The 15,395-nt window shown below is 34.7% G+C and overlaps 1 protein-coding gene across 2 annotated transcripts; it reads left to right on the forward strand.

The window, feature by feature from the left end:
* LOC125682579 (uncharacterized) lies at positions 1-13,655 on the forward strand. Of its 2 annotated transcripts, XM_056157151.1 has the most exons (9): positions 1-184; positions 1,036-1,179; positions 3,107-3,206; positions 5,535-5,650; positions 5,766-5,862; positions 5,988-6,112; positions 11,218-11,338; positions 11,752-11,867; positions 12,067-13,655. In XM_056157151.1, exons 2-9 carry the CDS (start codon positions 1,116-1,118, stop codon positions 12,150-12,152), a joined length of 825 nt encoding a protein of 274 aa, XP_056013126.1. In that variant the 5' UTR covers positions 1-184; positions 1,036-1,115; the 3' UTR covers positions 12,153-13,655. The 2 variants fall into 2 exon arrangements, with proteins under 2 accessions (XP_056013126.1, XP_056013127.1); XM_056157152.1 differs by lacking the exon at positions 1,036-1,179.
* The last annotated feature ends 1,740 nt before the right edge of the window (positions 13,656-15,395 follow it).

Consider the following 15,395-nt stretch of genomic DNA (forward strand, 5'->3'; position numbering starts at 1 on the left):
TATTAAGGTCCAGGTCACACTCTAGTAAACAGTGTAATGATAATATGAGTGTAGAATTCCTTTGAATGATTTTTGTGTCGCAAATGACCATACGAAAATAAACATGCAGTGTTGACTGATTTTAAAGGTACATGTACCGTTAAAAGCCACATAACCTAGTGGCGGATTTATTTTCAAATTTAAGGTAAATTGTGGTTTTTTGTTTAGAAAAATGTAAACGATAAAAGAAGCAATAATTTCTTCCACTTTCGGAGAAATTAAGAAAACTTACAATATTTTCAAAACCCCTTAAAGTTTGTGTTAATTTATCAATTTCTCCTTATCAAAAATGACAGAAAATAGTAAAAATGACTGCATAGAAGACATATTTCAAGCCCTATAAAATCTGTAAAATCCAGGAGCTTCCGGGGCTTTGCACCCTGGTCATCCACCAAAGCTTTGCCCTGGACCCACTAGGCAGCCCCCAAACCCTCTACCGCATAAATTCGCACCCCCTAACAGGAATTCCTGGATCCACCCCTGTAATACATACATGTACAGATATCGAATTTTGTTAACCAACGAGGTACTTCCAATCATATTACATGTAATAACAGTATATCGCATGTAGCATGATTTATACTGTTTCATTTACTCCTCAACATTGTATTCACACCCGACTATCTTTAACACCATCATTAACTTTGAATGCTATTAAAACGTGCAGACGTTTGAAACCAAATGCCTCAGTAAAGCGGCTCCTACATCTAAGTGGCATATTACACACTACATATAAAAACCAATCAATGTGCATCACAAAATAAATAAATAAATAAATAAACCAATAACTGCGGAATTCCTTGGAATATTCTGGAGGGCTGAAATTCAATCCTATTCCTGTTATATAGTTTTTGCGTCGTTCGTAAGACCTTGGTCATACGAGAGTGAGCAGTGTTAACTGATTTAAATGCACGTACAACTCCGTCCTTTGCATTACGGTAAAAAAAGTAATACATGTTAAGGTGTTTAGCGTAAACATACAAACTAGTATATTAGGTGAGGGAAGTTGAGACTCCGGATCTTTGGGACAAGGGTCACATATTAGAAGCTGGAAACCATTTATTTCACCACCAACCATGTACATCGGGAAAGGACCTCTGAACATATGCCTCATCTTAAGTGTTACACTACTAATGCCAGGTAAGGCACGTGTTTTATATGGACATTATTTGAAATACCAAAGGAGTATCTAATTATTAAAGACGAGTGTAAATCATTATAATAGTTTATCTTTGAGTTGGCGATTGTGGCCACGACCTACATAATACAAACAATATACTTAATTATAAAGTACCCACTATATTTCCATATCTGAGGACAAAAACAAAACTACATGTATAATATTTTGCCGACAGTCTGCCGTAGTTATTAGACGCCGACTATTTACTAATATTCGACATCTACTTATAATGCATATTCATTAAACATAACAGAGTCTATACATTGTGCAAGATTCATCTTCACCTAATTATTCTCAAATATTCTATGGAAGAAATAAATTTATGTAATATACGAAGCCCAGGGGGAAAACAGAGATGACAGCCCTTGAATTTTGGGACCAAAAAACTGGGCATCCTTTATTACTGTAAATCCTATTTCAGCACATTTTCATTATATTGAAAATAACAAAAACTTGAGTTCACAGCTCGAAAGGAGGCTAGAGAATGACCACCTGAGACACCCAATCGAACACTATGCATCGCAAGCATTTTCATTGGCTGAAAATTATCAGCCCATGAATAACATACAGCCCATGAATAACATATATCACATGACTAAAAACCCGTTTATACAATATTTTGTCCGCTATATACTTCGAAACGCGGAAAAAAAAATTGTTATAACATTAATCCTTCTAACCCTTATCCTTACAATCCTTATCCTTATAAACCTTATAAACCATATAGTCCTTATCCTTATGAATTCCTTAAAAACTTTAATAGTGACAACATTCATACTGGTACTGGGTGAGCAGATATTCAGCAGAAGTTGTAAAAAGCACTTGTATCATAGAAGGCGTCTTGAATAACCACAGTGACTCTCCTTCATATTTCTTTGTGTGTAGGCCGTGATGAATGGAGCTTCCATCACTCGAGTATGACTGTCTTTTAAACCAGGTTTTCACATTTCACATGATACAGTTCGTGTTAATCTTTGCCTTATTTCCTGAAAATATTAGGAAAACTCCGGTAGAAAATTGCTCTGGCAAAAATAAACATGTACACCCAATTGCAACTTTAGTATTTGCAAGAGATTTGAAATTCTTTGTTCGCCAAACTTTATTCGCTAAGATTATTATAAATACCTTTGAGCCAGCAAATCGCCACACTTTAGACCCGTTGGAAAACCCGTTCTCGGTATGAAGGTGATTAAACTGATCCTTCACATGTTTGGATATAGATGCCGAACTTATGAATTATTTCATTTATTTTACCCTTGACATGCTTGATTCTATCAAGACAAACATTGATACTATATTCAAACAAAACTCACCTTTATTCTGTTGCCCTAGACTTTAAAGTGTTCCAGTACTAAAATATAAGAATTCAGGAACATTAACGGTGGAATCTTGAAAGACATTGACTGTTATGACCTTAGAAGGGGAATATTTATTTTCAAATTGAAAAACAGATTGGTTGCAATGGTGAGGAGAATCCCTACTCGCTGATAAAATAGTCATTTTACCCTCGACACACTTGAGCCCATTTAACCAAAAATTGATACTCTATTCAAAGAAACGTTTATTCTGTTATCATGGACTCAGGAACAAGATTTCTTTAAGTACCTACTATTCTCAAGTACATGTATAATACATACATACATACATTATAGATATGCTTGGATTTATAAAACCATTATACACGTCTTCAAACGATACAAGTACTGATAAATAGTTTCGGATCCTTCTCATTGTCTATTAATGAAAAATGTTAAAAAAAAAAGAAAGATTTAATATAAATACATGTATTTTATGAATTTATATTGCCTCCAAAGAGTATAGAAAACAGTTTTATGCGTACTGTTTATGGTTGGTTACTCTGTTCTGATATTCCTATTGTCTTTTCAGGCATCGTATCTTGCGAAGATTGTGATTTAACCAGTGTCTCCACTTGCATCTCCAACGTAAACATGGCAGTGTTACGTGAAAATATAACAGCTTTTTGCAAGTATGCATATTCAATATACTGATATTGATAAAAAGTAAACATAATAACATAATATAATCCTCGTCAAGCTTCTGAAAAAGTAACAAAATATACAACGAATATAATTCGGTTTAAACTATATAAACTTAAATCATCAAATGTTTGAGGAAGAATTTATCAAACAAAGGCAAAATTGTTTTTTGGAAATGAAACTGAAGATATAATTTATGCTCTTTGAAGGATGCTTTCGTGCAATTTTAATTATCAGTTAAATAAAAAAAAAACCGTGAAATATTGTATTGAAATTCGGTATAAAATGTTTGAAAAGTAGTAAGTAACCATGTCCTTGGCTGTGTCTGAGGTAACAACTCCATAATTATAGTTGTGACGTCACTCCAATGTTCTTTATCTATTTAAACTGTCCAATATGTTGGAATCTGTCAAATCCTAATTTCTTAAGCAACAACTAAACCAATATTTTAAAAGTTATTGGTACAGAATTACAGAATGGACAGATGCCTGTAAAAAGGGGGCGGGTATGGTATATAATAAAGCCTTTTGTTCTAAGAATGGATTTGATATGTAACGTCCCACTCGAGAAAGTTTCACTCATATGGAGACGTCAAGATTGCCGGTGAAGGACGGCAAAATTTAGCTAGGCCAATATTCGGTGCTGGCGGTCTTTGAGCAAGGAGGGATCTATATAACGGCACCTCGGCTTATGCGGTCTCATCCGCAGCTACCCAGATCCCCACGGGGTTCTTATAATGGACAGTAACAGATAAGAAAGGGTTATATTGTTTGTTTTAAAAATGGGTAGACACAGGTAATGATCTAAATTCAATCACTTGCAGATATCTAAATAAAAACTGAATATACTTTGAAGTTTACTAACTAGACTAAACTTTATGCCACGTATTCATCATCCACATTTAAAGAATCGAGTAAGACTGTATGGATGTACAAATCCATTTGCCAGAACAAATGTTCAAAATAAGATAATGACTATATATGGACTTCCATTATTTTAGAAATGCAGTGTAATGGGACATTGTGGATTGTTGGGGGACAAATATCATTACATGTACTTCCAAACTTTTAAAATGGCCCGGGAAGTGAGAACTATGATAGCAAAATTCTTTTACTGTCCTAAACTGAAGAAAAAGAATGCGTAACAATAATTAATACATGAAAGGTGAAGATAACGAACAATGATCAATCTCATAATTCCTACAAGCAATACAGAATAGATAGTTGGACATGTAAGATACAAAGGTAATGAGTAAATCGATAATATAATCTAAAAAGCAAGAAATGTTATGAAATATTCTAAAAACACTAGATTTTCTAAACATAATATTACTATTGGTATTTGGGGGGGGGGGGGGGGGGGGGTATTTTTACCGTATCATTCAAGTTCCATTTATATGTGTATATTGATGTAATGCTTTCTCTTCAAGAACTTTGGACAAAATAATTCATTGAACTCACCACATGAGGTTTCAATAGAAGTACCTGAAACAGGCCATTCTCTTAACAAACTATTAAAAACAACGCATTTCTTCAACTGACCTTGTAGGAAGTGTGTACCCGTGACTGTATCATTTGTTAACAATGGAGGCGATGATCTAAGTAAGAACAATGCCCCAAACTGCCCATATGTAAAACTTATACGGTACAAATTTTGATGCACCAGATACGCATTTCGACAAATAATGTCTCTTCAGTGATGCTCAACCGAAATCTTTGAAATCCGAAATAACTATGAAGTTTTAGAGCTAGATATAGCCAAAAACAGCGTGCCAAAAAAGTGGAGCCAAATTCGTCCAAGGATAAGAGCTATGCAGATAATCCTTAATTTTGAAATGAATTTCTAAATTTTATAACAGCAATTAAATATACATCCGTATTTTCAAGCTAGTAACGAAGTACTTAGCTACTGGGCTGTAGAGACCCTCGGGGACTAACAGTCCACCAGCAGAGGCCTCGACCCAGGGGTCATAATGTAAAACTTATACGGTACAAATTTTGATGCACCAGATGCGTATTTCGACAAATAATGTCTTTTCAGTGATGCTCAACCGAAATCTTTGAAATCCCAAATAACTATGAAGTTTTAGAGCTAAATATAGCTAAAAACAGCGTGCCAAAAAAGTGGAGCCAAATTCGTCCAAGGATATGTAAGAAAAAGAACAAATTCCGGCCTTTCTCCTGTACTTAACCGTTAGAAAAGTAAAACAACAAACTAGATAGGCAGAATTTACATTGTAACAAACTATCTTATACTACAATTTAATAATTGAATTAAATCCCATCCCTGGAGAAAATGATTTGTTTCTGATATTACAGTGATGAGTTGGGAGAGCTGAGCCGATGCCTACAGCCGTATGACACAGCGTGTCAGAATGATTCCACGTACCAACAGTATGTCCAGTATTTCCAACCATCCACGTTTGGATGTCAAGGTACAGCGCAGTAAGAAAATAGAAACAAAATGCCTACATTATACCTAGTACATATGTACATTGTACAGTTATAAGAGTGATTTAATATTAAGATATAAATATCATGTTGACACAGGTATCAGTGGACTGCAATGTGACATGCGAGCAGTATTTCGATGCTTTACTGATATGGACATGTCTTTGTTAACTTCAAATCTAACATTTTTCTGCAAGTAAGTGGAAGGAAGTATACATGAATAAATATATTGGTTTCCTTGCAATACACTATAGCTCACTCATTTCTCAGCTTTCGCAGAGTGTAATCGCTAGTTGATATATGATTCCTTTGCATTTTTAGTGTTGAATTGAAGAAGGCACTCGATTGCGTGGGAATTTATGAAGATGTTTGTATGAAAAGTTTATATTCCGGTTCATACAATTCCACTGTTTCGTCGCTCGAACCGGAATTATATGGTTGTTCTGGTAAGTATTTTTACATACATCAAAATGAAATAACCGGCCGCGTGTAGGGATTTCTTACCAGAACTTAGTAAAGCTCTCGGCGTAACTAATGTCCTGCAACTGGGCATGCTCAGCGATACGAACAGGAGTTGTGGAAAAACTTAAGTCGACCTATGAATGTTCGACCACTTACAAGAAGAGATGACTTTATACCGCCGAACCAAAGACTATTCAGTTTGCGTTTCAGTACATTAAAATTTCATAGGACAAACCTTTTACTATATTCTCACGCTCATATCACATGAACAGTCAATCAACAAAATGGATATTAATCATCCATATATTTTAGATATTTTAAATAAAAACTTGCATATTAACTAAAGAAGGTAAAATAGTGGTCTGATGAGTTCTCCTGGACCCCGAGCCATATTGGTATCCCAGGCAACACCACAGCAGACAAAGCGGCAGAATTGCACACTTTAAAATTCCCTACACTGAATTAAAACTATATTTAAATTATCTTTGGCAAATATGCAGAAATTTCTGTGACACAAGTAAACTTTATTGAATTCAAAACAAAGTAAAGAAACCGTGTAACATCGTAATGAAACGCTAGGACAAAGTGATTATATTAAGAATACCCATCGGACATTCAAAACTGACTCATTTTTACCTACTAAACATAGAACTTCAGTCTGAATGTATATCTTGTGACTGTCCATGAACTATACATCACATTCTGTTAGTTCTTGTTTGACTAGTCCACAAGGAAATAACGTCAATGTGATGGAACTCTTTCTCAATACTCAGAGACGGAAATGCAGTCATGGACATCGTTCATATAAAAAACCAAGTATAAATGATGTCACGTTTGATTACCTTTTGCCTTACGTCAACAGACAATTAGGTCCACATCATATTCGTACAAAACTTTACTCTGTTCCATTGAGAGTTTTACACACGTTATTTGAAGAAGCTATGGCTAGTCTATACTTCGATTTTTCAATTATGTTCTAATTCGTTACACTCTACCGAACATAGATAATTTATACTATAAATAAACACAATGTGTAAGTACAGAAGCGCTCTCAAGAGTGCAGTTTATTGGCGTCAAAAATCAATTGTCACATATTTACAGTGATTTTCTTTTGTTGTTCAGGTATTGTATCTGGTTATCATCAATAGGGTTTTGTTATCGCATATGTAATGGTTATCTTCTAGCATCCGAGTAATATTCACATTATAAAATAGATGGGCGGTCTTCTGTCACGAGTGTAGGTCAAACTCCAAGGTCAAGGTCACTGGGTCAAAAATGTTGGTACCCACAAAAAGGTCTTGTCACAAGAAATACTGATATGAAATATCAAAGCTCTACCTCTTGCTGTTCAAAAGTTATTGGCAATATTAAAGTTTTTAAAAAGTATGTCAAACTCCAAGGTCGAGGTCACAGAATAAAACAAATGTTGATACCCACGGAAAGGTCTTGTCATAAGGGATACTCATGTGAAATATCAAAGCTCTATCAGTTACTGTTCAAAAGTTCAGCAAGGTTAAAGTTTCAGACAATATTACAGAATGACAGACAGGACAAAACAATATGCCCCCTGATCTTCGATCTCGGGTGCATAACAATAGTTTCTAAACTACTAGAACTGTATATATGTACATGTAAATTGTAAACAATTTAAAACAAATTATTTACATAATTTGAAAATTTTTGACACACATTAGGACTAGAAGTTTCCTATGCAATGAAAGATATTTACATGTAATAGTCAATCATAAATATACAAATCCACAAGCCAGACAACTCTTTTTTAAATAACATGATATAAAGAGCTGTAAATGATATAATTTCAAAATATTATGCATCAAAGATGCGTATGGCCGAGTTGCAGTTTGGAAAATTATGCACGCTTCCATTCACGAAGTAAAAACAAGCACATATTTTATATAGTTTATAAGTATGAAGCTTTGAATGGTTGCATTAAAACTACTTTTTATTTTGCGTGCAGAGAATAAATAACACAACAAACTCCGGATATATTCGCTATAACTACAATAAATACATCACCTGAATATAGACTGAACTCTATGATTATGGATGTTGTCTACCACAGGCTCTTTAAGCCAGCACGGGTTATGGATGATATTCCTTCCAATAGGGGTCACGGCGGGTGTGACCGTTCGACAGGGGATGCTTACTCCTCCTAGGCACCTGATCCCACCTCTGGTGTGTCCAGAGGTCCGTGTTTGCCCAACTATCTATTTTGTATTGCTTGTAAGAGTTATGATATTGATCACTGTTCGTTATCTTCACCTTGCATCCATTGATTTTACATATTTTATATAGTTTATAAGTATGAAGCTTTGAATGGTTGCATTAAAACTACTTTTTATTTTGCGTGCAGAGAATAAATAACACAACAAACTCCGGATATATTCGCTATAACTACAATAAATACATCACCTGAATATAGACTGAACTCTATGATTATGGATGTTGTCTACCACAGGCTCTTTAAGCCAGCACGGGTTATGGATGATATTCCTTCCAATAGGGGTCACGGCGGGTGTGACCGTTCGACAGGGGATGCTTACTCCTCCTAGGCACCTGATCCCACCTCTGGTGTGTCCAGAGGTCCGTGTTTGCCCAACTATCTATTTTGTATTGCTTGTAAGAGTTATGATATTGATCACTGTTCGTTATCTTCACCTTGCATCCATTGATTTTACGCCCATACGGAATAGACATTTTGTTAATATGGCAATATGCAGTCAATGCAAAAACTTTTTAAAAATATTGGAAATCATTATATCATACAATATTTACAAGAATGCGATATTTACAGAAACAATTAATTACGTTTATAATACAACTATTCATATACACGAAATGACCTGTATTTTTATCTGTTTATGTATTTTTACCTTTTATGTCCGTCGAATGGGACGTTAAAGGGCGTCCCGTGTCAAAGATCACAACCCCTTAGCACGGAAAAGACTGGTTTCCTGATTTTCTAAAAAGAGTAGGCTCACTGGGGGTCGTCAGGGAAACTCACACACTCACAACCAAACATATTTCAATTAGCCAACGTCCGTAAAAGAGATCATTAGGCAACTTTCATTAGCAACAACGTATGATATATTTATGAGTGATCTCCCCCTTTTAGTGTCATTTTTATTTCTACATTAATTTGTTTTTATATCGGGGTAGATCACTACGCAATTTTAAGTAGTACCAATGCATATCATTCTGGGTGATCTCCCCTTTTTACATTGTCATCACAATAAATGACAATTCACACACGTAATGTTGTCTGTCTTACTGTTGGGGTCAGAGGAACACGTTTCTGTGATCATCATTAAACGGGTATTACATAAAGTTCAATTAGTCAACTGCCGTAAAATGGCTGAAATATTGCCAAAATGGCGTAAAATCGTAATCAATCAATCAAACTTCCAAAAGAAAATAACCTAGATCAGTTGAGAGACCTATGTGAAAGGCCACAGTGGTATAAGGGGCCCCATATATCAAAATTTTTTAAAACTTTGTAAGTTAATGAAAACTTATATCAAGATGATGCCATAGTAGAAATATATACATGTACTAGGAATGACAATCACGAGTAAATGCATAAAGCCCCCTTACTAGAATTCTCACTACCTGATGACGCTCTAGCAGAAATATATACTAGTAATCATAACCATGCGTAAGTGCGTAAAACATAGAATTGACACAAATTTTACTAAATCTGGGATTTCAGAGGAAAATGATATCTATTGAGGAGGAGGGGTGATTTTACATACATATTATGTTGGAAAACATCGCATAAACGCTTGGCTAATAAAATTTTATATCAAAGTTGCGGTTGATACAGGTGTACAAAATATGCGAGTTTGAGAGATGAAGAAGAGTGTGCTCCAGAATACCTGACGCAACAAATGCTTCAAATCTGCATATTTTGGCCATAAATGATGACATTCGAAAATTTCATTAACGTTTTTTGGCTCTTGTGTGATTGATTGATTGTATCTTGTTTAATGTCCATTTCGAGAATGTTTCACTCATATGGAGACGTCACCAATACAGGTCAAGGGCTTAAAATTTAGGCATATGCTCGGCGCTTGCGACTATTGAGTACTGTGGGTTCTTTAGCGTGCCACACCTACTGTGACATAGAAAATCCGTTTTTAAAGTAATCTCCAAGGACCCGTGACATTCACGAGATATGGATGCCGAGAATTGGTGATGGAACTTTTACACCTCGTTTTAACGACCTAAGTCTGTGGCGGTCAGGATTCGAACCCGACCTTCCGCATTCAGGGCGAACGCTCCACCGCTAGACCACCGTGAGGAAAACGTCCTATGTTAAAACCGATATTCATTTTATGATTGACATGATCTGGATCGCTAATTGAAAATATACAGTTTACTCCATATCTCTCCTTAAAATGGGGGTCTTATATGGTCCTGATCCTAACTTCTGTTTTGACAAACTCTTGAAATAAAAGCCACTGACTGGCGTATTCGCTTTTCATTATAATGTCAGCCAGTCTAAACCAATCTCAAAAATCCTTTAAAAGGTATAAAATTTAGAGTAGGGCCAACATGGACCCGTGGAAACTTAAGAATGCAATCGGGTGTCTAGGACGAGGAAACATTCCCTGTTGACTGGTCACCCCTCGTGAGCCCTATATCTTCATCAGCTGAACAAAGTAACCCGTAGTCAACATCAGTGTGTAAAGAAGGGTCAAGTAATTGATATGGAACACCTCCGACAGGATTCGACCTAATGACAGGGTGTATTTGTAAATAAGACCATTATGACGACAAGAGAAATATACGAACTGCTGACTGTAAACAGAACTGTTGAAACTCCTGTAACATTAACTTATGTTCAAGTGTTTATTGCATGCTCATCTGAATATTAGGAGGGACTCTTTTTGTTCTGTCTTATTATTACTACTTGTAGGACATTTAGGTGCGAGCTTTGCTTACAATATTCATGCAAGTGTACTGTGCGTTGACCTCGTAGGTGTTAACGATATTTAGAATAAGCTTCTCATGTTTGGAAGAAACGTCAAGGTAAAATCAGAAATATTCGTAATCAATGTTTTAACAGGTACCAGCGGACCACAGTGCGAGTTTTCAAAAGCAGCACAGTGTATGCATGATTTTACTGCTCAGCGCATGGAGATTTTAGATATTAATACCGCTTCCAGGAACTTTACAGCTGAATGCCAGTGAGTGTTTTAATCATTGTACCAGTTCTGACTAAATCAGATTGCCTAGGCAAATTAAGCTGATTCCCAAAATTGTACTTGTTGTGGTACACAAATTAATAGATGAATCTGGTTAAACATAGTCTATATATAGGGTTATTCTCACTTTCTACAACACATGTACCGTTTTACTTTGTGTAATGATTTCTTTGCACGGAAATTATTTGTTTTGTGTAATGACAGAAACACTACATATAGTAAAAAGTCAGAAAGTATTTCCGATCTTTTTAATGTATACATGTATATCAATATGTTCAAAGCAGATTACACTTGTATAATGTTCTATTAGTCCGAAATACCTGTACCTGTCAGGAAGATATCCATCCATGGATACTGAGTGCAATTACTCTTAATTACTTTTATAATTATTGTAGACTCCTGAAAACAGCAGAAAAACAATGCATTGCTCCTTATGAAAACGCATGTACAAATAATACATCATTTTCATCGTTTAAAGAAATCGGAAAGTTAAAGGATGTTCTATGCAAAGGTACGGTTCTTGTAAATAGTTTAGTCTTAAAAGATAATTTCTTTATGTGTTAGTCTATGCATGCAATACCGATTTAATGTATAATGTTTATTATAATCTCCGTAATAACAATGAAAGGTGAAGAATCAATCAAATTCATTAAATGCATATCATGATTGCACTTACATATGCTAATCAAAGATTGCAATTACGCTTACAGATCTGAGTAGCTCATCACCACGCTTAGACCCCGCTGTTACCGTCATTGTGTGGAGCATTATGAACATTTGTTTCATTATGAATTGAATCGCAATTTAGTTTAGTTGATATATCATTCCTTTTTGCAATACATGTATATTGATGCATTTATGAAAATTGTACATGGAAACATTGTGTATATATAAAATGTAACTTGTTTTGATAAGAAGTTTTATTATGTACCCTTCAATATATCGTTCTTTGATACTGTGGATTTCACAGCATGTGATCCGGTTCGCGTCTCGTCTCGTGTGATCTGATAATCCGCGCCTGTCAACTCGACGTGATCCGACTCTTCGGATCAAGTTACTGTAGTACAGTGTAATAATAAAAATAATAATAATATATATATATATATATATATATATATATATATACATATCAATGTTTTGTTTTATATTCCGCAATTTTGAAATAGAAAACCGTATACGAGCAAAAAACTCCAATGTTTTGGTTTTTGATACTGTGGATTTCACAGAGTGTGATCCGGTTTTCTGATTCCGTATCAGTATCCTCTGAAACGGATGACGTCACAATGCATCATGTTTTGTGGAAAATATCGACCGCGTCACAAACAAAACTGCGTACACAAAATATGATTTCACTGTATGTCTGTATTTTTGATAATTTTGATTACATTTAGTATCTTATAAATGTGGATTTAAAATGCATAAGAGGGTATATGGACATTTATTATATACACATCAATGTTTCGTTTTTTGATACTGTGGATTCCACAGTGATCCGATGTTCCGTATCACCACACTGTGGTTTTCTGATTCCGTATCATTATCCTCTGAAACTGATGACGTCATAATGCATCAACGCAACGTTTTTGTGGAAAATATCGACCGTGTCACAAACAAAACTGCGCACACAAAATATAATTTCACTGTATGTCTGTGCTTTTGATAATTTGGATTACATTTATTATTTTATATCGTATTATTATCTTTTGTGAATTTAAAATGCATAAGGGGGTATATAATTTTATCATTACTACAGTAGGTTGATCCGAAGAGTTGGATCACGTCTCGTTGGCATTTTATATTTACCAAAAGTTCGAAATGAATATTATAAACGGTCTTTTAAGGTATCCTCCACAATTTTATGGAATCAGTTGCCCGAGTCTCTCAGAAGCTGTGGTTCTATTACATCTTTTAAATCAGCATATTTGCAGCATTATTACTCAAATAAGTGATATATATGATATTTATATGTTTATTTTTTCCCCAGTGATATCGTGTATATATTTTATATTATGTTATCTATTTTTCTATTCTCTCATTTATCTGTCTGGGTATGTTTTATACAGGACCACAATGTAAACTAGTCATTTGTACTAACAGTGTTATCCTGTCTAAATAAAGAATTTATTATCATTATTATTATTCGCATCTGTGTGATCTGGTCCGACTCTTCAGATTAAATCAATGTAGTAATACATGTAATATGTGTTGAAAAATGTTGTGCCCATACAAATTTTGAAAGGGTTTGGCAGGGACTATATTTTCTGGCGGAAGGATTGGTTAATAAAATTTTCTAAATCTGCATGATATTACAGTTTCTGTTTCATCCAACATATTTCCTATTTTTATACTCCGATATGTTTATTTCAGTTTTATGATATTTGGAACTAGTTCAAATGTTGTAATTTATCAAATTTGGTTGATATATTTTTCCCAAACAGAACACCGACTCGTAAAAAATTCTAGATTAATGTACATGTACTCGAAATTTTGTATAAAAATTCAGTATTTTAGCCAATAATTTAAAAATTTGGTTTCTAACCCCTTCTTATTTTAGTTCCATTTTAAATTTTAAGACAAGACCTTGAAAATTACCAGTATCTGAAATTTCAGAAATTGACATTACTCTTAATATGTCCATGTAAACTAGCAAATTTGATATCATGAATTTTTTTTTTTGCATATCAAGTGCAAATAGGACACTATTTCCATGACTTGTATTAATTTTATTTTATCTGCATTGTTAGAAGACACGATTATGTTTCTATTTTATGTGATTATTGATTTGTGTTGCTTATGTTATGTTGACACTAACAGACAAATCAATTCTAATTGAATAATCTTGAGTTAATGTTAAGTGCAAAAAGGTCATGTCTAGAACACTGTAGCTCAATGCAAGGTGAAGATAACGAACAGTGATCAATCTCATAACTCCTACAAGCAATACAAAATAGATAGTTGGGCAAACACGGACCCCTGGACACACCAGAGGTGGGATCAGGTGCCTAGGAGGAGTAAGCATCTCCTGTTGACCGATCACACCCGCCGTGAGCCCCATATCCTGATCGCAAAAAGCATTGCGACCCAAGTTTTTCTTATTAATTTCCTAATTCTCCTTCAATGTAGAAATCAAAAATATAATTCCCAAAAAATTGACATTAGTTTAACCTTAGAATTACATTTGTTTGTAAGAGTTATACTTGTATTTGATCTAGACCTAAAAGGGGGTCTACATAACGTGTGCCTATCATACCTTATAATTCTATGATATAAATCTGGCAACAAAATACCTCAATCCAATAATATATGTATATCGCAACAAAATATTAATGCTTACAGGCTTGAGTGTTGTTGTTTTTTTTCATTTGAAAAGCTTAGTAAAATTTCACAAATGATGTCCATTTTAAGATATAAACAACAATATGTGACTACCTTAATTTGTTGAGCGTTGCTGAGGTGAATTTGTTATCGTATAACTATGTATACATTGTAAATAAATAAATTAGACCCCTTTATTATTATAAAAACACTAAAATCTGTATTTCACAAACCATAAAGGATACCTTTTTATACGCCCGCATGAAAATGCGGGCGTATTATGCTATACCGCTGTCATCCGTCTGCCCCTTTAACTTTGTCTTCGCAAGTCCTCCTAAACCCTTTGGTGGATTTTGATGAAACTTGGTACAAAGAAAGATCACAATATGGAGCTTTGCATATTGGAAGGGGAATGCTGTCTAATGTGTTAATGCCCCCCGAGATCGAAATTCGGGGGGGGGGCATATTGTTTTTGTCCTGTCTGTCGTTCTGTAATTCTGTCTGAAACTTTAACCTTGGTAATAACTTTTGAACAGTAAGTGCTAGAGCTTGGATATTTCACATGATTATTTCTTGTGACAAGGCCTTTCTGTTGGTACTAAACCTTTTTACCTTGACATTTGACCTACTAATAAAAAATGACATTATGGTAAATATTAGAGCTTTCATATTGCACATGAGGATTTCTTGTTACAAGATCTTTCTATTGGTACCAAGATATTTG

This window comes from Ostrea edulis, chromosome 2 (genome assembly GCF_947568905.1).
Source record: "Ostrea edulis chromosome 2, xbOstEdul1.1, whole genome shotgun sequence".
In the NCBI taxonomy this organism is placed as follows: Eukaryota; Metazoa; Mollusca; class Bivalvia; order Ostreida; family Ostreidae; genus Ostrea; species Ostrea edulis.

What these genes read in the sequence shown, in the direction of transcription:
- LOC125682579 (XM_056157151.1), top strand. Translation starts at nt 1,116, where the DNA reads ATGTACATCGGGAAAGGACCTCTGAACATATGCCTCATCTTAAGTGTT. An exon ending in GGAATTATATGGTTGTTCTG is followed by an intron (nt 6,113 to 11,217) that starts GTAAGTATTTTT and finishes ATGTTTTAACAG; the next exon opens with GTACCAGCGGACCACAGTGC. An exon ending in AAAGGATGTTCTATGCAAAG is followed by an intron (nt 11,868 to 12,066) that starts GTACGGTTCTTG and finishes TTACGCTTACAG; the next exon opens with ATCTGAGTAGCTCATCACCA.